The sequence below is a fragment of the Capricornis sumatraensis genome, chromosome 20, assembly GCF_032405125.1.
Source record: "Capricornis sumatraensis isolate serow.1 chromosome 20, serow.2, whole genome shotgun sequence".
Classification (NCBI taxonomy): domain Eukaryota; kingdom Metazoa; phylum Chordata; class Mammalia; order Artiodactyla; family Bovidae; genus Capricornis; species Capricornis sumatraensis.
Window position 1 is genome coordinate 51,703,893 of NC_091088.1, and position 24,321 is coordinate 51,728,213.

Here is a 24,321-nt window from a genome sequence, read left to right on the forward strand (position 1 = left end):
AAATACCCAATTAAGCCTTGTTGTGCTGCTTACATCCTTCCCACTGATACAAACTACTTCTGCTTGGGAGCCTGTGCACACCACCACATCCACATCCCAGTCCCCCGCTCCCAACAAACCCCCTGTGATCCCAGAAAACACGATAACCAAAACAGACCCAAGATCCTAAGGGAAACTACTGTGTGCTCGCTGTGTAATGGGACATGTAGAGGTTTCAAACTCAGCCCCCACTGCGCCTGCCTTGTGCTGGGACCTGCACAGGAATCAGACCCTATCACTAACTTTCCAGTTTACCTACTGTTCCCCTCTTGATGAGAAGGCTTATATTCCAAAAAAGGGCCTACTGTGTGCCTTCCCTGTGCTAGGGACCATCAAGGAATTAGACCTAGTGCTTGTCCTCTAAAAGCGTCTACTCCAACCCACGGGACACAGAACTCATACTCCAAGGAAAGCCTACCCGGATTGGGGAACTACTGGCCTGAAAGAGAGCCTATTAAATGGTCCTCCTGTGGGCCATGCTGGGGACTTAGCAGTGACAAAGACAAGTCTGGACCTTGCCCATAGGAGGTTCACAGTCCAGTGAGGAGACAGACCCCTCCCCAACCAGACAGGGACAGCCCAGAGTGGTCAGGACTGGGATGGGAGAACTCTGCAGGGGTAGAGGTGGCCCCCAAAGAGGGACCTGCCCTAGCCTGAGGCGGGAAGTGGGGGTTGGTCAGGGAAAACTTACTGGAAGAGAAAAATAGCTGATTTAAGAAGTCAGGTAGGAAAAAAAAAAGTCAGGTAGGCAAAGAATATTCCAGTCAGAAGAAATCAAAGGCCTGGAGGTAGATCTCACAGCACTGTTCCGTGAATTAAAATATCAGCATAGCTGGAGAGGGGACCATGAGTCAGTTCACAAAGCTCCAAGAGGAAGTGCCCCTGTCTGCCTAGGTAAGGGGCCTGGACTATGTCCTGAGGGCACAGGGGAGCCAGGGAGTTTAAGCAGGGAAGGGATTTGGGCTTCAGGAAGATCTCATCGAAGGGGTAATGCAGGCACATAAACAGGCAGCTCCACAAAAAATTACAGCGTTGATGAACACAGAGCATAAGAAGCCGCCAACCCAGTTAGGCCTTGACACTGCACTCCGCATGCACATGGGAAGCTTTGGAGGCCAGACTGAGGGGAGAGGCAAAAACAGTTCTCTTTTTTTTTTAAGGTCCAGCCACAGTCTTTCATGGCTTCCTCTTCCAGTCTCCAGAAGCCCGCTTTATTCACACAAAAAATTCACTCATTCCACAAATATTTATAGAGTAATACTACATACCAGAAATTAAGTCGTAGAGATACAGTGGTGAATAAGAGACAAAAATTGCTCCTTAATGATGCTTCTATTATATTGATGGAAACAAAAAGAGAGAGAGAGATAAACAATAAAAGGAAGGATATAGTATGTTAGAAGATAAGTGCTTTGGAGAAATAAAGTAGGGAAGAAACTGACAAGATAGCAATTTTAAATATTTGGACTGAGAAGAACTCACTGATAAGGTGACATTTTAACAAAGACCTGCAGGACATGATTGAGGGAGCCAGCTAAAGGAAAAGCATTCCAGGCCAAGCGGACAGTAAGACCCTTGGGGGAAGCCAGCTTGCAGGCTTAAGGAACTGCTAGGAGGCCAGAGTGGCTGGAGCAGCAGCAGTTAAGAGGAGATAAGGGTCTGGTCCCATCACTTCATAGAAAATAGAAAGAGAAAAGTGGAAGCAGTAACAGATTTTATTTTCTTAGGCTTCAAAATCACTGCAGATAGTGACTTCAGCCATGAAATTAAAAGACACTTTCTCCTTGGAAGGAAAGGTATGACAAACCTAGACACCATATTAGAAAGCAGAGACTTGGCAGACAAAGGTCTGTATAGTCAAAGATATGGTTTTTCTAGTAGTCATGTATGAATGTGAGTGTGTACGTGTTAGTTGCTCAGTCATGTCTGACTCTTTGTGACTCTGTGGACTGTAGCCCACTAGGCTCCTCTGTCCATGGGATTCTTCAGACAAGAATACTGGAGTGGGTTGCCATTCCCTTCTCCAGGGGATCCTCCTGACCCAGGGATCAAACCCAGGTCTCCCACACTGGAGGGAGATTCTTTACCATCTGAGTCACCAGATGCATGTGAGAGTTGGACCATAAAGAAGGCTGAGTGCCAAAGAATTGATGCTTTCAAATTGTGGTGCTGGAGGAGACTTTCGAAGAGTCCCTTGGACAGCAGGAGATCAAACTAGTCAATCTTAAAGGAAATCAACTCTGAATATTCATTGGAAGGACTGATGCTGAAGCTGAAACTCCAATACTTTGGCCACCTGATGCAAAGAGCCAACTCACTGGAGAAGACTGATGCTGGGAAAGACTGAAGGCAAAAGGAGAAGAGGGGGCAGCAAAAGATGAGATGGTTAGATAGAATCACAGACTCAATGGACATGAATTTGAGCATACTCCCGGAGACAGTGAAGGACAGGGGAGCCTGGCATGCTGCAGTCCATGGGTTGCAAAGAGTCAGACATGACTTAGAGACTGAATAATAACAAGGGTGTAAAGGGAGCCAAACTGTGTAAGACATTTGTAGGGACTTTGGGTTTCGACTAAAAGAGTCAGACCAGGCACATGGGGAGGTTTCCAGGCCAAGGAAGAGAAGTGATCTAACTGAGAAGTTCACAGGGTCCCTCTGGCTGAGTGACCTGATTGCAGAGGGCAGCATGGAAGCTTAGGGGTCAGGGAGTGGGCCACTGCAATAATCCAGGCTGGAGGTGCCTGTGACTTCAATCAGAAGATTCTGGATATATTTCTAAGGCAGAGGCAACAGCATTTCTTGATTGATAAGCTATGGGGTGTGAGAGAAAGCAGTCAAGGACACGTCTGTGACCAGAAGTTGTCATTTGCAGAGATGAGTCAATTTCTGCCAGACCCTTCGTGGACCCAAGCTTTAACTCTTAACCCCTCCTCTCTGTGAGGCAGGAATTTGGTTTCTGAGCTCTCAGTCACTCAAATCTTTGTTAATTTGTGCCTTCTAAGGTTTGAGGAAAGATGGTAATGAACAGGGAGGTCGAGTCTGGGCACCCTCATAGCATGACAGACAACCCTGGGAGAAAAAAAAAGATTTGTTTTCAATCCCCTAGCAATTCAGTTCAGTTCAGTCACTCAGTCATGTCCAACTCTTTGCAACCCCATGGACTGCAGCACACCAGGCCCCTCTGTCCATCACCAACTACCAGAGTTTACTCAAACTCATGTCCATGGAGTTGGTGATGCCATTCAACCATCTCATCCTCGGTCCTCCCCTTCTCCTCCTGCCTTCAATCTTTCCCAGCATCAGGGTCTTTTCAAATGAGTCAGTTCTTTGAATCAGGTGGCCAACGTATTAGAGTTTCAGCTTCAACAGCAGTCCTTCCAATGAATATTCAGGACTGATTTCCTTTAGGATAGACTGGTTGGATCTCCTTGCAGTCCAAGGGACTCTCAAGAGTCTTCTCCAACACCACAGTTCAAAAGCATCAGTTCTTCAGTGCTCAGCTTTCTTTATAGTCCAACTCTCACATCCATACAAGACTACTGGAAAAACCATAGCCTTGACTAGACGGACCTTTGTTGGTAATGTCTCTGCTTTTAAAATGCTGTCTAGGTTGGTCATAACTTTTCTTCCAAGGAGCAAGCATCTTTTAATTTCACAGCTGCAGTCACCATCTGCAGTGATTTTGGAGCCCCAAAATAAAGTCTGTCACTGTTTCCACTGTTTCCCCATCTATTTCCCATGAAGTGATGGGACGGGATGCCATGATCTTTGTTTTCTGAATGTTGAGCTTTAAGCCAACTTTTTCCCTCTCCTCTTTCACTTTCATCAAGAGGCTTTTTAGTTCCTCTTCACTTTCTGCCATAAGGGTGGTGTCATCTGCATATCTGAGGTTATTGTTATCTCTCTCGGCAATCTTGATTCCAGCTTGTGCTTCTTCCAGCCCAGCGTTTCTCATGATGTACTCTGCATATCAGTTAAATAAGCAGGATGACAATATACAGCCTTGATGTACTCCTTTCCCAATTTAGAACAAGTCTGTTGTTCCATGTCCAGTTCTAACCATAGCTTCCTGACCTGCATACAGATTACTCAAGAGGCAGGTCAGGTGGTCTGGTATTACAATTTCTTGAAGAATTTTCCACAGTTTGTTGTGATCCACACAGTCAAAGGTTTGACATAGTCAATAAAGCAGAAATAGATATTTTTCTGGAACTCTCTTGCTTTTTCCAAGATCCAGTGGATGTTGGCAACTTGATCTCTGGTTCCTCTGCCTTTTCTAAAACAAGCTTGAACATCTGGAAGTTCTCAGTTCATGTACTGTTGAAGCCTGGCTTGAAGAATTTTTAGCATTACTTTACTAGCATGTGAGATGAGTGCAATTGTGTGGTAGTTTGAGCATTCTTTGGCATTGCCTTTCTTTGGGATTGGAATGAAAACTGACCTTTTCCAGTCCTTTGGCCACTGCTGAGTTTTCCAAATTTGCTGGCATATTGAGTGCAGCACTTTCACAGCATCATCTTTTAGGATTTGAAATAGCTCAACTGGAATTCCATCACCTCCACTAGCTTTGTTCACGATGATGCTTCCTAAGGTTCACTTGACTTCGCATTCCAGGATGTCTGGCTCTAGGTGAGTGATCACACCATCATGGTTATCTGAGTCGTGAAGATCTTTTTTGTATAGTTCTTCTGTGTATTCTTGCCACCTCTTCTTAATATCTTCTGCTTCTGTTAGGTCCATACTATTTCTGTCCTTTATTGTGTCCATCTTTGCATGAAATGTTCCCTTTGTATCTCTGATTTTCTTGAAGAGATCTCTAGTCTTTCCCATTCTATTGTTTTCCTCTATTTCTTTGAATTGATCACTGAGGAAGGCTTTCTTATCTCTCCTTGCTATTCTTTGGAACTCTGCATTCAAATGGGTATATCCTTCCTTTGCTCCTTTGCTTTTTGCTTCTCTTCTTTTCACAGCTATTTGTAAGACCTCCTCAGACAGCCATTTTGCTTTTTGGCATTTCTTTTTCTTGGGGATGATCTTGATCCCTGTATCCTGTACAGCGTCATGAACCTCCATCCATAGTTTTTCAGGCATTCTGTCTATCAGATCTAATCCCTTGAATCTAATTCTCACTTCCACTGTATAATCATAAGGTTTTGATTTAGGTCATATCTGAATGGTCTAGTGGTTTTCCCTACTTTCTTCAACTTAAGTCTGAATTTCGCAATAAAGAGTTCATGATCTGAACCACAGTCAGCTCTGGGTCTTGTTTTTGCTGACTGTATGGAGCTTCTCCATCTTTGGCTGCAAAGAATATAATCCATCTGATTTCAGTATTGACCATCTGGTGATGTCCATGTGTAGAGTCTTCTTTTGTGTTGTTGGAAGAGGGTGTTTGCTATGACCAGGGCATTCCCTTGGCAAAACTTTATTAGTCTTTGCCCTGCTTCATTCTGTACTCCTAGGCCAAATTTGCCCGTTACTCCAGGTATCTCTTGACTTCCTACTTTTGCATTCTAGTCCCGTATAATGAAAAGGACATCTTTTTTGGGTGTTAGTTCTAGAAGGTCTTGTACATCTTCATAGAACCGTTAGACTTCAGCTTCTTCAGCATTACTGGTTGGGGCATAGACTTGGATTATTACTGTGATATTGAATGGTTTGCCTTGGAAACGAAGAGATCATTCTGTCGTTTTTGAGACTGCATCCAAGTACTGCATTTCAGACTCTTTTGTTGGCTATGATGGCTACTCCATTTCGTCTAAGGGATTCCTGCCCTTATATCTACAGTAGTAAATATAATGGTCATCTGAGTTAAATTCACCCATTCCAGTCCTTTAGTTCGCTGATTCCTAGAATGTCAATGTTCACTCTTGCCATCTCCTGTTTGACCACCTCCAATTTGCCTTGATTTGTGGACCTAACATTCCAGGTTCCTAGGCAATGTTGCCCTTTACAGCATAGGACTTCGCTTCTATCACCAGTCACATCCACAGCTGGGTTTGCTTTGGCTCCATCCCTTCATTCTTTCTGGAGTTATTTCTCCACTGATCTCCAGTAGCATATTGGGCACCTACCGACCTGGGAAGTTCATCTTTCAGTGTCCTGTTTGCCTTTTCATATTGTTCATGGGGTTCTCAGGGCAAGAATACTGAAGTGGTTTGCCATTCCCTTCTCCAGTGGAGCACATTTTGTCAGAACTCTCCATCATGACCCATGTCTTGGGTGGCCCTACACAGCATGGCTCATAGTTTCATTGAGTTAGACAAGGCTGTGGTCCATGTGATCAGATTTGTTAGTTTTCTGTGATTGTGGTTTTCAGTCTGTCTACCCTCTAATGGAGGATAAGAGGCTTGTGGAAGCTTCCTGATGGGAGAGACTGACTGATTAGGAAATTGAGTCTTGTTCTGATGGTAGTGGCCATGCTCAGTAAATCTTTTATCCAATTTTCTGTTGATGGGTGGAGCTGTGTTCTCTCCCTGCTATTTACCTGGGGCCAAGTGGGCCTTAGAAAGCATCACTATGAACAAAGCTAGTGGAGGTGATGGAATTTCAGTTGAGCTCTTTCAAATCCTAAAAGATGATGCTGTGAAGGTGCTGCACAAATATGCCAGCAAATTTGGAAAACTCAGCAGTGGCCAAAGGACTGGAAAAGGTCAGTTTTCATTCCAATCCCAAAGAAAGGCAATGCCAAAGAATGCTCAAACTACCACACAATTGCACTCATCTCACACGCTAGTAAAGTAATGCTCAAAATTCTCCAAGCCAGGCTTCAGCAATACATGAACGGTGAACTTCCAGATGTTCAAGCTGGTTTTAGAAAAGGCAGAGGAATCAGAGATCAAATTGCCAACATCCTCTTGATCATGGAAAAAGCAAGGAGTTCCAGAAAAACACCTACTTCTGCTTTATTGACTATGCCAAACCTTTGACTGTGTGGGTCACAATAAACTGGAAAATTTTTCAAGAAATTGTAATACCAGACCACCTGACCTGCCTCTTGAGACACCTATATGCAGGTCAGGAAGCAACAGTTAGAACTGGACATGGAACAACAGATTGGTTCCAAATAGGAAAGGGAGTACGTCAAGGCTGTATGTTGTCACCCTGCTTATTTAACTTATATGCAGAGTACATCATGAGAAACGCTGGGCTGGAAGAAGCACAAGCTGGAATCAAGATTGCCGAGAGTAATAACAATAACCTCAGATATGCAGATGACACCACCCTTATAGCAGAAAGTGAAGAGGAACTAAAAAGCCTCTTGATGAAAGTGAAAGAGGAGAGGGAAAAAGTTGGCTTAAAGCTCAACATTCAGAAAACGAAGATCATGGCATCCCGTCCCATCACTTCATGGGAAATAGATGGGGAAACAGTGGAAACAGTGACAGACTTTATTTTGGGGGACACCAAAATCATGGCAGACAGTGATTGCAGCCATGAAATTAAAAGATGCTTACTCCTTGGAAGGAGGGTTATGACCAACCTAGATAGCACATTAAAAAGCAGAGATATTACTTTGCCAACAAAGGTCCGTCTAGTCAAGGCTATGGTTTTTCCAGTAGTCGTGTATGGATGTGAGAGTTGGGACTGTGAAGAAAGCTGAGCACCGAAGAATTGATGCTTTTGAACTGTGGTGTTGGAGAAGACTCTTGAGAGCCCCTTGGACCGCAAAGAGATCCAACCAATCCATTCTAAAGAAGATCGGTCCTGGGTGTTCTTTGGAAGGAATGATGCTGAAGCTGAAACTCCAGTACTTTGGCCACCTCATGCGAAGGGTTGACTCATTGGAAAACACTCTGATGCTGGGAGGGATTGGGGGCAGGAGGAGAAAGGGACGACAGAGGATGAGATGGCTGGATCGCATCACCGACTCGCTGGACGTGAGTTTGAGTGAACTCCGGGTGTTGGTGATGGACAGGGAGGCCTGGCGTGCTGCGATTCATGGGGTCGCAAAGAGTCAGACACGAAGGAGCGACTGAACTGAACTGAAACTACCAACTGGGATTCCCTGATAGCTCAGTTGGTAAAGAATCCGCCTGCAATGCAGGAGACCCCAGTCGATTCCTGGGTCGGGAAGATCCCCTGGAGAAGGGAAAGGCTACCCACTCCAGTATTCTGGCCTAGAGAATTCCATGGAAAGTCCATGGGGTCGCAAAGAGTCGGAGACGACTGAGCCACTTTCACTTTCAAACTAACAATTGGCCCCATAATAATCATAGAGATTTTTGTGTTTATGCTTGAAGTGAAGTCGTTCAGTCGTGTCCAACTCCTTGCAACCCCGCGGACTGTAGCCTACAAGGCTTCGCCGTCCATGGGATTCTCCAGGCAAGAATACTGGAGTGGGTTACCATTTCCTTCTCCAGGGGATCTTCCCGACCCAGGGATCGAACCCGGGTCTCCCGCATTGGCGGCAGACGCTTTAACCTCCGAGCCACCAATAGAAGCACCTGGCACTGGGTAAAATATTCAATAAATAATTCTTGCACAAATAAGAGCATTTCTGCTGGAATATTTTCCGCAGGACCACTCTCCAGCCAACTCCAGGACCCAGAACCCCTTTCTCCTATTAACGACAGAGAGCTGACCAGGCCGGGTCAATACCTTGGAACAGAGTCCACAGCTTGCAACAGCTCGGAAAGGTACCTAACAAGTGCCACGCAAGGTTACGATTGGACCCAGAATGAGGATGAACAGGCATTCGGCCCAATAGGAGGTTGGAATTTGCAATATGGGCGTGGCCCGAACTGCTTCAGGGACGGCGCTCTGGCCGTGCGGAAGACTCTTCTGTGCGTTGCTCCGTCCCGCTTCCGGCCGGCCTTTTTTCCGCTTCCGGTCCGGTACTGGCGTCTTTGCTGAGGGTCACATTGAGCCTCCAGCGACTTCAGGGGCATCTTTAGGTGAGTGTTGAGGGCTCGGGACCCTGGGACCCCATCTTGGAGGACTGAGGATCCCTACTGGAAAATGAAATGAGGTTTCCAGCCGGCGGTGGCCGACCTCCCGGAGCCCTGGGGTCGTTTCAACCTGACGATTATTTGGTTCTTCTCGGATGTCTAGAACTTTCAAAGCGATTTATATTGATTCATTTAAGCTTCCCTCCAACTCTCTGAGATAGGGCCTGTGATTTTCTCTTTTAGGAGGCAACTGAGACTTAGATACTACGCAGTTTAGCTAGCGATCAGGATTTGAAATCATTAGGACTGCATTGCTCTTAATCACCAGGCCGCAGGCATTTCTCTCCCCGGTCCCTGACCCCCGAGGCTTGGCTGGCCTGGCTTCCTGGTGACTCTCCACCCCCACCCCCTGCCCCGTGCACGTTCGAGGGGCTGCAGCGTCATCCCCAGTCCATCCTTACTCCCGAAATCAGGTGGAGATGGCTTTCAAAACAACTCTCCCGACCGAGTCTGTCCCCGCCTCTAGTCTTCTACATCCTCTGCTCCCGGAAAGACACTGCTTCGGTGCCCCAAATCCTTACCACTACCTTGGGTCACTTGAATGTATTACTGGTCTGGTTAACTTCTATGTAATACCACGACTCCTCGAATAATCTGGAATAGAGGCGGTGTCAGATTTCCTAATGAAAACCGTGTGTCACCTCATAAAAGATTATGGGACAGGTTATTATCCCTAGGCCCACAGAATGGATGGAACTCATGGGATGCTAGTACGTGAGTGGAGGGAAATTTACATCTGTATTTTTGCCAGTTTCTCATTGATACGTAGTATTTCCTTCGCTTGGGAATGGAGGCAGTAGCGGTAGTATTTGGCATCATCTGTGACTTTATCAGCAGTGAAAATGACAGGTCGTCATATCATATATCCCGTTATGTTTGCAGATTTCACAGCATAACCCTGTTCAGGCATGATTATTTTGAAATTGTGGTAGTTCATAAATCCTCAGCTACATGTAATTGGTTTTCTTTGTGATCCTGTGCCATTTTTAAATGCCCTGAAACATATTTGGAGAAAGGGTTCATTAGACTCCTGAGGACTTCATGGCACCAATAGAGATTAAGAACCTTTGCAGTGTAGGTTATGTTAGTGGTGGGAGTGCGACTCCACCCCATGTGTGCTGTATGACCTTGGGAAGTTGCTTAAACACCCTGTCTCTTGTCTGTGAAACAGTGATAGTAATAGTTCCCGTCTTTTAGAGTAGCTTTAGGAGTAAAGCTTCCTTGCCTATAGTAAGCACTCAGTGAATATCAACTAGTGTTATTTTGGCCTGTTTTTTTTTTACCGAGCACTTGTCTACCCCCACACATCCGGCTGTGACTTCCACTTCCATAACTAATGTGTTCTTGCCCAGCCCTTCACCTCTATCTCTGTGTTGAAAGGGAGGGGGTATTGGCTTGTTCACACCCAGCCCATTCTTCTCTGTCAGGTCTCCACTGGGCCTGGGTGGGCTGACAGCCCCGTGTCCAGGCCCCCAGGACCTCTGCCACAATCCACTCTGTTTCCCTCCAGGAGTGCTGACACTATGGCAGAAGACATCAAGACCAAAATCAAGAACTACCAGACTGCTCCTTTTGACAGCCGCTTCCCCAACCAGAACCAGACCCGGAACTGCTGGCAGAACTACCTGGGTGAGCAGGACTTGGGGAGGAGGCGGGCAATGTTGACCTTCCCCTGATCCCACACCTCATATCACTTACCTCCTACCTCCTCATCACCTCTTCTCTTTCATTCTGAACATCCTACTTCACGGGGCCCATGCCACCCATCACCCCCTGTATTCAAGATCTGACCTAGGGTCACACACTTTGGATTCCATAGTCATTTTCCCCCCCAAGATGTGTTTATGTCTATCTGTATGGAATGTAACATGCTTATAGGAAGTACATAAACCATAATGTACAGCTAAATCAATAACTCTAAATTGAATCCTCCATGTGATTATAATCTGGATAGAAAATTGGATACTGCCAGTCCTCTGAGCTCCCCTGTCTGCTGCATGCCGTCTCTTGAAAGCAACACTCTGCTCTCCCCACTAGAGTTGTAACCCCACAGACCTAGGGCAGTCATATTTTGGTTTTATCACCACTTTCAGGTCTGCCTCTTTGTGAACTTTGTAAATACTGTGTGTTGTCTCGTGCTTGGATTTCTTCATTCAATAGTTATGAAGATTCTTCCATGCTGTGGCATATATTTTGCTCATTTTTATTGTGTGTAGTTTTCCAACATTTCATTCATGAACACTGGTGTGGTTTCCAGTTTGGGGCTCATATGAATGATGCTGCTATGATTGATGTAATTTGATGTCTTTGTGAATGCTTTCTCTCTTAAGGAGCGTGCCCAGGAGTGTAATACTTGGAATAATCTTTGAATTAATTTTCTACTATTAAAAACCAGATTATCCCCCTCCTTTCTCCTCTCCTAGATGCCAGCATCTTAGCATCAAGACCATCTTGCCCTTCCCTTGTCCTGGTTCTGGACTTCCATAATCCCCACACACACCTCTCAGGTTGCCCTGTTATTCCTGACTCAGAAGTTCCAAGTTGAACAGTAGTTCTTTTTTCTTTTTTTTCTTGGCTACTCTGGGTCTCCTTTGTGGTGCACAGGCTAGGCTTCGTTACCCTGTGGGATCTTAGTTCCTCCACCAGGGCATGAACCCAGGTCCCCTGTAATGAATGGAAGGTGGATTCTTAACACCAGGGAAGTCCCAGACAGTAGTACTTTATGGATTGCAAAATAAGCTTAGTGTGGTGTGTCTAGCCCTTTTCAGTACTACACTTGTAAGGATATACTTTCTTTGTGAAACTTGGGAGTGTGGGGGATTCGTGTAACTGGTTGTGAAGTAAAAAGTATTTCTGTGAGTTTTGATCAGAAATATGTTCCAGCTCTTGGTCTGGGCTGACCCTGATCCCTTTTCTTCACAGACTTTCACCGCTGTGAGAAGGCAATGACTGCTAAAGGGGGTGATGTCTCTGTGTGCGAATGGTACCGGCGTGTGTACAAGTCCCTCTGCCCCATATCCTGGGTAGGTGCCTCCTCCTGGGGCCCTTGGGATGCGGGGGTGGGATGGGGTTTTTGCCAAAGGGCGTATGCTGACTTGGTGCGAGCTTCTCTGTGAGGGGCAGAGGGAGGACAAGGCTTCACACCGACCACGGATGCACCTTTGCTTCTTCCTAAAATTGCCTGCCTTTCCTCCTTTCACCAGGACTCTCAACCAGCCAGGCTCTCAGCTAAGGCAGCCAGATCTATCTCACCCAGGTGCTCTACGAGTACATGCCCTGTCCCTGTGGAGCTCATCTGCTTTTGGAGTCTTGTCCTTTCTTTACATGAACATTTCCAAGTGTGTATAAAAGTAGAATTATTCAGTCAGTTCAGTCTCTCAGTTGTGTCCAACTCTTTGCGACCCCGTGAATCACAGCATGCCAGGCCTCCCTGTCCATCACCAATTCCCGGAGTTCACCCAAACTCATGTGCATCAAGTTGGTGATGCCATCCAGCCATCTCATCCTCTGTTGTCCCCTTCTCCTCCTGCCCCCAATCCCTCCCAGCATCAGGGTCTTTTCCAGTGAGTCAGCTCTTCTCATGAGGTGGCCAAAGTATTGGAGTTTCAGCCTCAACATCAGTCCTTCCAACGAACACCCAGAACTGGTCTCCTTTAGGATGGACTGGTTGGATCTCTTTGCAGTCCAAGGGACTCTCAAGAGTCTTTTCCAACACCACAGTTCAAAAGCATCAATTCTTCGGTGCTCAGCTTTCTTCACAGTCCCAACTCTCACATCCATACATGACCGCTGGAAAAACCATAGCCTTGACTAGACGGACCTTTGTTGGCAAAGTAATGTCTCTGCTTTCTAATATGCTGTCTAGGTTGGGCATAACTTTCCTTCCAAGGAGTAAGTGTCTTTTAATTGCATGGCTGCAGTCACCATCTGCAGTGATTTTGGAGCCCAAAAAATAAAGTCTGACACTGTTTCTACTGTTTTCCCCATCTATTTCCCATGAAGTGATGGGACTGGATGCCATGATCTTCGTTTTCTGAATGTTGAGCTTTAAACCAACTTTTTCCCTCTCTCACTTTCAAGAGGCTTTTTAGTTCCTCTTCACTTTCTGCCATAAGGGTGGTGTCATCTGCATATCTGAGGTTATTGATATTTCTCCCAGCAATCTTGATTCTAGCTTGTACTTCTTCCAGCCCAGCGTTTCTCTAAATAATTCAGTTCAGTTCAGTTCAGTCTCTCAGTTGTGTCCGACTCTTTGCGACCGTATGAATCACAGCACACCAGGCCTCCCTGTCCATCACCAACTCCTGGAGTTCACTCAGACTCACGTCCATCGAGTCAGTGATGCCATCTAGCCATCTCATCCTCTGTCGTCCCTTTCTCCTCCTGCCCCCAATATCTCCCAGTATCAGAGTCTTTTCCAATGAGTCAACTCTTCACATGAGGTGGCCAGAGTATTGGAGTTTCAGCTTCAGCATCATTCCCTCCAAAGAAATCCCAGGGCTGATCTCCTTCAGAATAGACTGATTGGATCTCCTTGCAGTCCAAGGGACTCTCAAGAGTCTTCTCCAACACCACAGTTCAAAAGCATCAATTCTTCGGTGCTCAGCTTTCTTCACAGTCCGACTCTCACATCCATACATGACCACTGGAAAAACCATAGCCTTGACTAGACGGACCTTTGTTGGCAAAGTAATGTCTCTGCTTTTCACTATGATATCTAGGTTGGTCATAACTTTTCTTCCAAGGAGTAAGGGTCTTTTAATTTCATGGCTGCAGTCACCATCTGCAGTGATTTTGGAGCCAAAAAAAATAAAGTCTGACACTGCTTCCACTGTTGCCCCATCTATTTGCCATGAAGTGATGGGACCAGATGCCATGATCTTTGTAGTGACCCCAAATATCCCCATCACCCAAACTGAGTAGTCAGTTCAAGATTTCCCCATGTCCCCTCCATCTGTCCCCACCCCCACCCCTTGTTTTCTTTGGCTGCCCTGGGTCTGTGTTGCAGCACACGGGCTGTTTGTTGTGACATGTGAGGGGGCTTCTCTAGTTACAGGGCACAGGGTTAGTTGTCCAACCAAGGATCAAACCTGAGTCCCCTGCACTGGAAGGCAGATTCTCAACCACGGGACCACTAGGGAAGTCCCATCTGTCCCTTCTGTTTCTTTCCTTGGCTGGAGTATTCTGAAGCAGATCCCAGATATGTCATTTCACCCCTGCCTACTTCAGTGTGCATCTCTAAAACTAGGGATGCGGTGAGGCAGTCTTCTAGGCCTGATCCAGACAGACCTGTCGTTACTATCTGATACTCTGCCTTACCCTCTTTTTTTTTTTTTAAGTAAAATATTACTTTATTTCATCAAGTCGAAGACCCCATTGACTACAGGAAACACTTAGAGATGTTTAAATTTTTTTTTTTTTTTGCTGGAAATGAATGTGACAAGCATGCTAATTTCAGAGATGTTAAAATGAAAAAAATGTGTCTTAAAATCAGAATGTGATATTACAAAGCGAACAGTGCTCATTTTTAAAAACAAATATGAGCAATACAGTAAAATAAAAATTAGATCCACTTGCGTTCCTCAGTCCCTCTCTCCCCTTAGGTAACTATTATTAGCAGATTCCTTTTTCTCTGTATACATTTATCATTCATAAGCCTATGGAACTTCTGTGTAAAGATGGGTATACTGTATAGGCTGTCCTATGTCTTACTTTGACTTATCAGCATGTTTTGAGCCTCTTTTTTTAATGACATTGCATATAGATCCACCTCATTTTTGTTTGTTTCTTTCCTTTTTTAAAGTTTTTTGGCCATGCTGCATGGCATGTGGAATCTTAGTTTCCCAACCAGGGATCGAACCCTCACCCCCTGTAGTAGAAGCACAGTCTTAACCACTTGACTGCCAAGGAAGTTCTTAATATACAGATGCTTTTATTCAACTGGTCCCCTTTGATTATGTTCCCATTTTTCAGTATTTTAAACATCCTTGATGTCCATCTTTGGGGCCTGTTTGTTGAGAACAGACTGCCTTAATGCACTCTTCCTCAACTTGTTTGGTACCTCACACCTCTTCAGCCATACTCTCAAGTGCCTTTGCATACCCACTGCCCTCTCAGGATTTCTCCTTGTCCCTACATGATCTTGGGTACCATCCACCCTCCAGCCTCTGCGCCTGCATTGGATGGGTGCACACTGGCCCAGGTGCTAGGAAGTGTGCTTCTGGACCCAGTGCTGCCCCATACCCCAGTCCCTGGCACCAGGGCCTCCCCTTACCTGGGCATCATCAGATTATGTGGTCCCTCCCCTCAAGCACTCACTGTATCTGCCTTCTTAGCCCTTCTTATGGCTAGGTATGAACACATTTTTTTTTTAACACACTCTTTATACCCAGCAGCCCTGACTTCTTTGTTCCAGAAATTGGTGACACAAAAATAACTGTTTTGTTAATGCTGTTTGTTTTTGTTTTTTATAAGAATGAAACCACTTCATAAAAACTTAAGAAATAGAGGAAGGGGAAAAAATTGTTCCTCATCCTCCTGATCTGGCTGATCATAATGTAACATCTTCCAAGTGTTTCCTGTGCGTTTTAAAAAATTAATCTCTAACCCCAAAATGTGTATTTAGAGAAGAATGGGGATGAGAGTCCAGCACTTTTCCTGTATGAGCATTTAAAACATTTTTGCTAATCAGCTTTTCTCTTTTTTCTTTTTTGCCACATCTTGAGGCTTTCAGGATCTTAGTTCCCCCATTGGGGATTGAACCCCGGCCCCCACAGCAGTGAAAGCCCTGAATCCTAACCACTAGGCCACCAGGGAGCTAACTGCCTTTTATTTTCCAGTGTTAAAACATCTGTAGTTTCTCCATGAAAAATTCAGTGGCTTTTTGGAAAGTTTCAAAACAAGTTTTTATGATGTAGAAAGAAGTCTCCTAAGTCATCCCCTTTCTGAATCCAAAGTTAACTTCCCTTCGAAATTTGGTGTAAATCTTCCACTTCCTTTTCTGTGTGCTAATGTTTGTATAGGTGTGGGTGTGTTTATATGCTTTTAAAATACAGTTATGGATCATACTATAGATACTGTCTTATCCTTGGCTTTTTTACTTTGTTTTATTTTCGTGTCAGTACAACCTGCTCAATTACTGGGTAGCCATTGTCTTTCATAGTTAAAAAATTGTTCCTTCCCCTTTAACTGGACTCAGTCTTTTTTCACTATTTTAAATGATACTGTGGTATACAGTTCCACTACCGGAAATAGTTTGCATCTCCTTTCCATGAAGTGAGATTATTGAGCAAAGACTAATTTGCCAAAGGATCAGATCAGCCTGGTCCTTCAATATAAAAGAAAGTGGGCAGTGGTAGATAGTGCTCAGTGTTGGTGGTTCTGTAGACTGGCCCAGTCGCTTTTAAGGTCCATCCTGAGGCAGGATCATTCAAAATGAAAAAAATCATACTGCAGATATGGCCTTTTCATCTCTACACAGCCTGTAAAAATGTGTACGAAGACATCCACTGCAGAGTGGTTTGTAATGGGGAACATTCGGAAACACGTTAAATAAATGGATATTCATCTTGATCTTTATGACAATACAGAAAGAGCTCTAAGACGCATGAAAAAATCACGTTGCAGGACAGTTTAAGTACAGAGTATTTGTGATGTATGGTGTATGTGTGTGTAAATAAAACAGGCACTTAGTGAAGGCACTTAGGTGTTATAAGTATTCTATGTCATAAAAGGGCTGCTGCTGCTGCTGCTGCTGAGTCGCTTCAGTCGTGTCCGACTCTGTGCGACCCTACTGAGTCGCTTCAGTCGTGTCCGACTCTGCGACCCCAGGCAGCCCACCAGGCTCCCTGTCCCTGGGATTCTCCAGGCAAGAACACTGTAGTGGGTTGCCATTTCCTTCTCCAATGCATGAAAGTGAAAAGCGAAAGTGAAGTCGCTCAGTCATGCCCGACTCTTCGCGACCCCATGGACTGCAGCCTACCAGGCTCCTCCGTCCATGGGATTTTCCAGGCAAGAGTGCTGGAGTGGGGTGCCATTGCCTTCTCCCCATAAAAGGGCAAACATGCTAAAAACAGAGAGGTCCTTTTATCAGGATCGTCATTTTACAGAATTGGAAGCTGGAGCCCTGAAAGGTTGAGTGATTTGCCTGAGGAGATCACAGCTGGGAAGTGATGGAGTGGGGGTTCCGACTGTCTTCCTTGTCCATGCGCTTATCCAGTGCCTCTACTGTATCGCATGTGAGTGTGCACGTGTGTATAAAAATGAGCTTCTGATTGCCTGTAGGAGGGTCCACACATTGCAGAGCATTAGTTCTCGGGAGTATTAACAGTTTGCTGTGGGCCGTTCTGTTGGTCTCATAGGTGTGCACACATACATGAGCAATAGTGGGATCATGCTGTATATCCAGTTTGGACCTTTTGCACTTGATAGTACATCTTGGAGATGCATTCCTGCTGAAGTATAGATAGCCTACCCCGTGCCCCCACCCCAGCCCTGCACCCCCACAGCTGCCCAGTATTCCTTCTTTCCTCTGTTCTGTCAAACATCATTGAGTGTTGACTTTGGGTTTCTGAAACAGGGCACAGTCACACTCCTGAAGCTCTGCACACACGTCTCCCCATGGACAGCTCTGCTATGAGTCTGCCTGATACTCCTCTCCACCCAGCTTCCACCTCCTCTCCCCTCAGTGCGTCAACTCATTCAGGGCGTTGATTCTTGTCCTTCTGAGTCACTATTGGTCCCCTGGCTCCTGGAACAGCTGCCAGTATTGGCACATAGCGGGTACTAGGGTTACTTGTTGACTGAACAGGTGGGCAGACTAAGGAAGGCGAAGAAGTCCACCCATCTGCTTTCCCTGTGGAGGAAGGGAATAACACTGCTGTGTATCTACAGGTGTCAACTTGGGACGACCGCCGGGCAGAAGGCACGTTTCCTGGGAAGATCTGAACCGGCTCCGTCCCACCTCCTCTGTCCTCCGTCCTTCTCCCCAGGTGGTGAAGGGGGACCTGGGTACATGGTGATCCCCACCCTGGGATCCTGAATCATGGTTTAACTAATAATAAATACTCGTTGGAAACGTGTAAGGCTGTGTATGTGTAAAAGAGCTGGACGATGGGGCTAGAAACTGGGGCAGAATTAGTACCATGATCAGTAAAGGGGACTGAATTCAGGGTGGGGTTTTTTGTTTTTTATTTCAGTTTTTCTTTGAATAAACTTTGACCACCTCTTCTTTACCAGACAATAGAGTGAATGATTATACAAAATAACTTCAAGTTCCTGTATGAGCTAAAATCTATCCAAATGTCCTGCTTTGTTATCTGTACAATTTTTTTAAACTTATATTTTGAATCACACGAAATAGTATAATCACCTAGCTTCAACAGTGATCAACAAAAGACCAATTAGTTTCATCTTAGCTGCTCTTCTTTACTAGGTAATTTTATTTAGTTATTCCCACCCCACCCAGGTTGAAGGATCTTAGTTCCCCAACCAGGGATTGAACCTAGACCCTTGGCAATACAAGTGCCAAGTCCTAACCATTGGACCACCAGGGAATTGCCTATCTAGATAATTTTAAAGCAAATACTGGAGATCATATCTTATCTAGAAATAAGTAAGGTACAGATTTATTTTAAACAATCATAATTACATCTAAAAACTAAGAAGTTCTTAATATTGTCTAATAAACAGTCTAATGTGCAATGTGTAATTTCTCCCAGTTTTCTAGGCCTCCTGTATTGTATTGATCATAGTGATGATTGGAAGTCATTTAAGTAGACCAAGTTAAGAAATGTCCCTTCTTGACATCCCCAAAGGAATTGTCTCACAACAGTAGGAGAAGGCAGTGGCACCCCACTCCAGTACTCTTGCCTGGAAAATCCCATGGACGGAGGAGCCTGGTAGGCTGCAGTCCATGGGGTCACTAAGAGTCACACACGACTAAGCAACTTCACTTTCACTTTTCACTTTGATGCATTGGAGAAGGAAATGGCAACCCACTCCAGTGTTGTTGCTTGGAGAATCCCAGGGACACGGGAGCCTGGTGGGCTGCCGCCTATGGGGTCGCAAAGAGTTGGACACAACTGAAGTGACTTAGCAGTACAAAATATCATCCACTGCAAACTTGTCAATAGGGAATTCCTCAGACAGCGTGACAGCTAGCGTACCATGTTGTGGTCAGATTGGTGCTGTCTCAGTCAGTTCAGTTGCTCAGTCGTGTCCGGCTCTTTGCGACCCCATAGACTGCAGCACGCCAGGCTTCCCTGTCCATCACAAACTTCTGGAGCTTGCTCAAACTCATGTCCATCAAATTGTTGATGCCATCCAACTATCATATCCTCTGTTGTCCCCTTCTGTCTTCAGTCTTTCCAAGCATCAGGGTCTTCTCCAATGAATCAGTTCTTCACATCAGGTGGCTAAAGTATTGGAGTTTCAGCTTCAGCATCAGTCTTCCAATTCAGGACTTCTAGGTCAGGACTGATTTCCTTTAGGATGGACTGGTTGGATCTCTGCAGTACAAGGACTCAAGAGTCTTCTCCAATACTACAGTTCAAAAGCATCAATTCTTCGGTACTCACTTTTCTTTATAGTCCCAACTTATATCCATACATGCTGCTGCTGCTGCTGCTAAGTCACTTCAGTCGTGTCCAACTCTGTGCGACCCCATAGACGGCAGCCCACCAGGCTCCCTAGTCCCTGGGATTCTCCAGGCAAGAATACTGGAGTAGGTTGCCATTTCCTTCTCCAATGCATGAAAGTGAAAGTGAAGTCGTTCAGTCATGTCCAACTCTTTGCGACCCCATGGACTGCAGCCCACCAGGCTCCCCTGTCCCTGGGATTCTCTAGGCAAGAACACTGGAGTGGGTTGCCACTTCCTTCTCCAATGCATGAAAGCAAAAAGTGAAAGTGAAGTTGCTCAGTCGTGTCCGACTCTTCGCGACCCCATGGACTGCAGCCTACCAGGCTGCTCCATCCATAAATGACTACTGGAAAAACCATAGCTTTGACTAGATGGACCTTTGTCAGCAAAGTAATGTCTCTGCTTTTTAATATGCTGTCTAGGTTGGTCATAGCTTTTCTTCCAGAGAGCGAAGTCTTAATTTCATGGCTGCAGTCACCATCCGCAGTGCTTTTGGAGCCCAAGAAAATAAAGTTTGTCTCTGTTTCCATTGTTTTCCCCATCTATTTGCCATGAAGTGATGGGACCAACTGCCATGATCTTAGTTTTTTGAATGTTGAGTTTTAAGCCAGTTTTTTCACTCTCCTCTTTCATTAAGAGGCTCTTTAGTTCTTCACTTTCTGCCATAAGGGTGGTGTCATCTGCATATCTGAGGTTATTGATATTTCTCCCTGCAGTCTTAATTCCAGCTTATGCTTCATCTGGCCCAGCATTTTGCTTGATGTACTCTGAATGTAAGTTAAATAAGCAGGGTGGCAATAAATGGTTGTTTTACAAACGTATGTTCAAAAGAGCAGAGAGGTGATTCTCATAACTGAGCAACAATGGCCCTGTGAGAGTGCTCCTGAAGCGGCCACCCATGAGGAGGGGGGGCTGTAAACCAATGGGCCTAGTGCACACGGAGAAACTAGAAGCTTCTGGCATGTGTTGGGAATAGGAAAGAATGTAAACATGGTGAAATTTCAAATGAATACAGTCCAGTGAAAAACCGAGATGTAGGACTTCCCTTGACCCCACTCACTGAGTTATGCCCAGCGGCTGCCACCATGAGCAGTTTCAGAGATTGCCCAGAGAAGCATCTAGAACCATAAATACTGATCCTGTCTATAGTTGATTTGATAAGGATTGACACACCTCTCCATTTCCTCTTTGATCTCCCACTGCTCATGTGCTCCAGCAGTTCCTACCACACTGCTCTTCATTGTGACAGGAACTGTGAGGTAATGAGGTCAACGCACTAGGCTGGTTCCAACCTCAAGGTCTGTGCACCTGCCCCTTGCTCTGTCTGCAGTGCTTTCCCATGGGCTAGCCACTCAGCTTGCTCCCTCCTGCATTCAGCTCTCCCCCGAGTAGCATGAAGTGAGCTCTTCCTTGACCACTCGACCTACCAAGTCACCTCCACACACACGGAATTCCCTGGCAGTCCAGTGGTTAGGACTCCACACTAACTGCCAAGAGAATTGGGATCCCGCAAGAAGGGCCAAAAAAACAAAACACACACTTTGCAGCCTTCACCCCTTTCATTTCTTAAGCACTTACCGCTAATATTCCCTACATTTTATCCCTTGCTAATCATCTCCCCACCACTAAAACATAATTTCCACAAGGGCAAGGAATATGTATATTCCCTCTTCACCTTATTGCCCTGTTAGTGGGGGCCACTATTTGTCTCCTCTGGAAAGATCTGGCAGGTAATCTGTGGGATGATACTATGCAGAACAGTTCTGCCATGACAGCCTTGCACAGTACAGTATTGTTAACTTGTAAGCACAGTGTTGAACAGCAGACCTTTAGAATTTATTCATCTTGTATAACTGAAACTTTATATCTGTTGATTAGTAATTCCCCCATTTTCCTCATCACTCCCCAGCCCTTGGCAACCACCATTCTACTCTCTGCTTTAATGAGTCTGACTATTTTCCTCTTTTTTAAAAAAAATATTTTTATTTATTTGACGGTGCCAGGTCTTAGTCATAGCACGTGGGATCTTTACTTCCCTGATCAGGGACCGAACCCAGGCCCCCTGCATTGGGAGCATGGAGTCTTAGCTGTTAAACCACCAGGGCAGTCCCTTCATTACCTGTGATAAATGGAATTATGCACTATTTGTTGTTCTGTGACTGGTATTTCATGTAGCACCAGTTCCTCTAGGTTCATCCATGTTGTGTATTGTGGGATTTCCTGCCTTTCTAAGGCTGAAGGATATTCCTCTGTATATATAGATCATGCTCCCTCTGTCAGGAATGTCCTTTTCTGCCTCTTACCTGCCAGCCCCAGTCTCCTCCTCCAATGTCCCTTCCTCCAGGAAGCCTTCCTCTACACCCTCGGCTGGGTTGGACACTTCCTTTGAGTTCACACATTCCCTTTTGTTTTCCCCTGACCTCTTGGCCTGCGCTTCCTCCCTTGGTCACTCCGGCATCCCCTTGACCATGCTGAGCTGTCACTCTCTGGTGACTGTCAGTCCACACAACTCCCTCCACCCCCCACCCCGCCGCCAGCCCCTTCTTCCATGAGCTTGTGAGGGCAGGGACAGAGCCATCTTGATCACTGCTGTGTTCCCAGCCTTGCCTCCCACAGAACTGGGAGAAAATTCAGTATGTGCATCAGATCCTTAATGCTTAGTTCAGGCCTGATCACATACTTGGTGCTCAATAAATCTGAGAAAGAAAAAAGGTCTTCCCTTAGTCCAGTGGCTAAGACTCCGAGCTCCCAATGTAAGGGGCCTGAGTTCAATCCCTGGTCAAGGGACTAGATCCCACATGCTGCAATGAAGAGTTTGCATGCTGCAACTAAAGATCCCACATGCTGCAACTAAGACCTTGCACAGCCAAATAGATACATACTTTTAAAAAAAGAAAAAGGCCTTTTGACCTCCCTGCCCTCCTGCTTTCCTTGCTTCACCACCTCCCAGCATGTCCTAGTCTTCCCTGACTCCTCTCTCTACCCCTGCTTCCCTTCCTCTCTCCCCATCAAGCCACCCTTCACACTGGCCCCATTCAGCTCTGAAGCTTCACTTCCTTGGGCGTAATGCCCACCTTTCACACCCCTACCCGTGAATTTCAGGTCTCCCCTTGCTCAGCTGCCCCAAAGGAGCACCTGAGATTTCTGCCTCTCTTTATCACCTTGGCACCCAAACTTCAGGTTTCAGAATGTTGCTACGTCTGTGTACCTCTGTTCTGCCATCGATGGCATTTTCCTACATCCTCTTTGATAAGTTCATCTGGAAAGGAAATTTTAACCTATGACATATTATTGCGAAAGAATGGATGAAGTAGAGCCACATAGTTCAATTCAGTCGCTCAGTCGTGTCCGACTCTTTGCGACCCCATGAATCACAGCACGCCAGGCCTCCCTGTCCATCACCAACATATTAGGTGATGTATAAATCTCAAAAGCGTAATGCTGAGGTGCAAAAGAAATCAAGTGCCTGTAGCACAAGACACAATTTATGTAAAGTTTGCCCCCAAATCTAAAACTGTTCTATATACAGACATAGAGAACAAATGCCGGACCCCAAAGGGGGGAAGGGGATTGGGATGAATTGGCAGATTGAGATTAATTTATATACACTTATATACACTACTTGGAGAAGGAAATGGCAACCCATTCCAGTACTGTCTGGAAAATACCATGGATGAAGGAGCCTGGTAGGCTATATAGCCCATGGGGTCACAAAGAGTTGGACACGACTGAGCAACTTCACTCACTCATATACACTACTGTGTATAAAAGAACTAATGAGAAACCACGGTATAGCTCAAGAGAACTCTACTCAGAAATCTGTGGTGACCTAAATGGGAAGGAAATCCAAAAGGGAGGGGATATATGTATACATATAGCGGATTCACTTTGCTCTGCAGCAGAAACTAACACATTGTTAAGTAACTACTCCAGCAAAAATAAAACTATTCTATCGTTGATGAATGCATGCACATATTTTGAAAGTATGAAAGCATGCATAGGAGTAGAAACCCCAACACTCACAAACATTTGAAAAGATGCTCAAAATCCTCAGTCATAAAATGGAGTGAGAATGGAGATAACAGCATGTATCACTTTATACCAAATTACTCTTGTCCAAAACTAGAAAGGTGAGTAATGTCAAGCGTGGATGGTGAGGGAAGGATACAAGAGCCCTCATGAACTCTTGGTTGGAGTGTTAGAGGGGACAGCCAATGTGGAAAGCAAACTGCCACATACATACCCAGGACCCAGAAATTCTGCTCCCTAAGAAAGAGACACAAGCATCTATCTGTCTACAGGGCCACACATGAGAGTGCTCATTGCGGCATTATTTACAGTGGGAATGGCGGAGGCGGCAGAGTTGGAAGGAGCCTGACTGTCCTCTCTGGGGAGGAGACAGTAAACTGTGAGGGATGCACCAGAGGTGTCCCAAGCAACCATCAGAAGCCACGGACTCAATGAGCCCAGAGTAACAATGATGGCCCTTAATAAAACTAGTGCTCAGCAAGAAACATAAGTCTCGGAGAAGCTATTAACACGATCATGGGGAGATAAATTAGAACAGACACGCGCTGGACGCAGTGGTACTCATTTTACAAGAATTCACTCAGCAACAACAAAAAATACTATTTGAACATATTAGAATGTTTGTCAGTAGCTGGTGGGGCACCAAAAGAGACTGGGGTA

The 24,321-nt window shown here is 45.4% G+C and overlaps 1 protein-coding gene and 1 non-coding gene across 2 annotated transcripts; one reads left to right on the forward strand and one right to left on the reverse strand.

Moving 5' to 3' along the window:
* The first annotated feature begins 8,812 nt into the window (after positions 1 to 8,812).
* On the forward strand, positions 8,813 to 18,178 carry COX6B1 (cytochrome c oxidase subunit 6B1). The gene is made up of 4 exons (XM_068992804.1): positions 8,813 to 8,939; positions 10,504 to 10,622; positions 11,916 to 12,016; positions 17,886 to 18,178. Exons 2-4 carry the CDS (start codon positions 10,517 to 10,519, stop codon positions 17,937 to 17,939), a joined length of 261 nt encoding a protein of 86 aa, XP_068848905.1. The 5' UTR covers positions 8,813 to 8,939; positions 10,504 to 10,516; the 3' UTR covers positions 17,940 to 18,178.
* A 296-nt stretch (positions 18,179 to 18,474) lies between these two features.
* Positions 18,475 to 18,547, reverse strand: TRNAT-UGU (transfer RNA threonine (anticodon UGU)). Its single transcript has one exon. It is a non-coding gene; the product is annotated as a tRNA-Thr (tRNA).
* Positions 18,548 to 24,321: the final 5,774 nt, after the last annotated feature.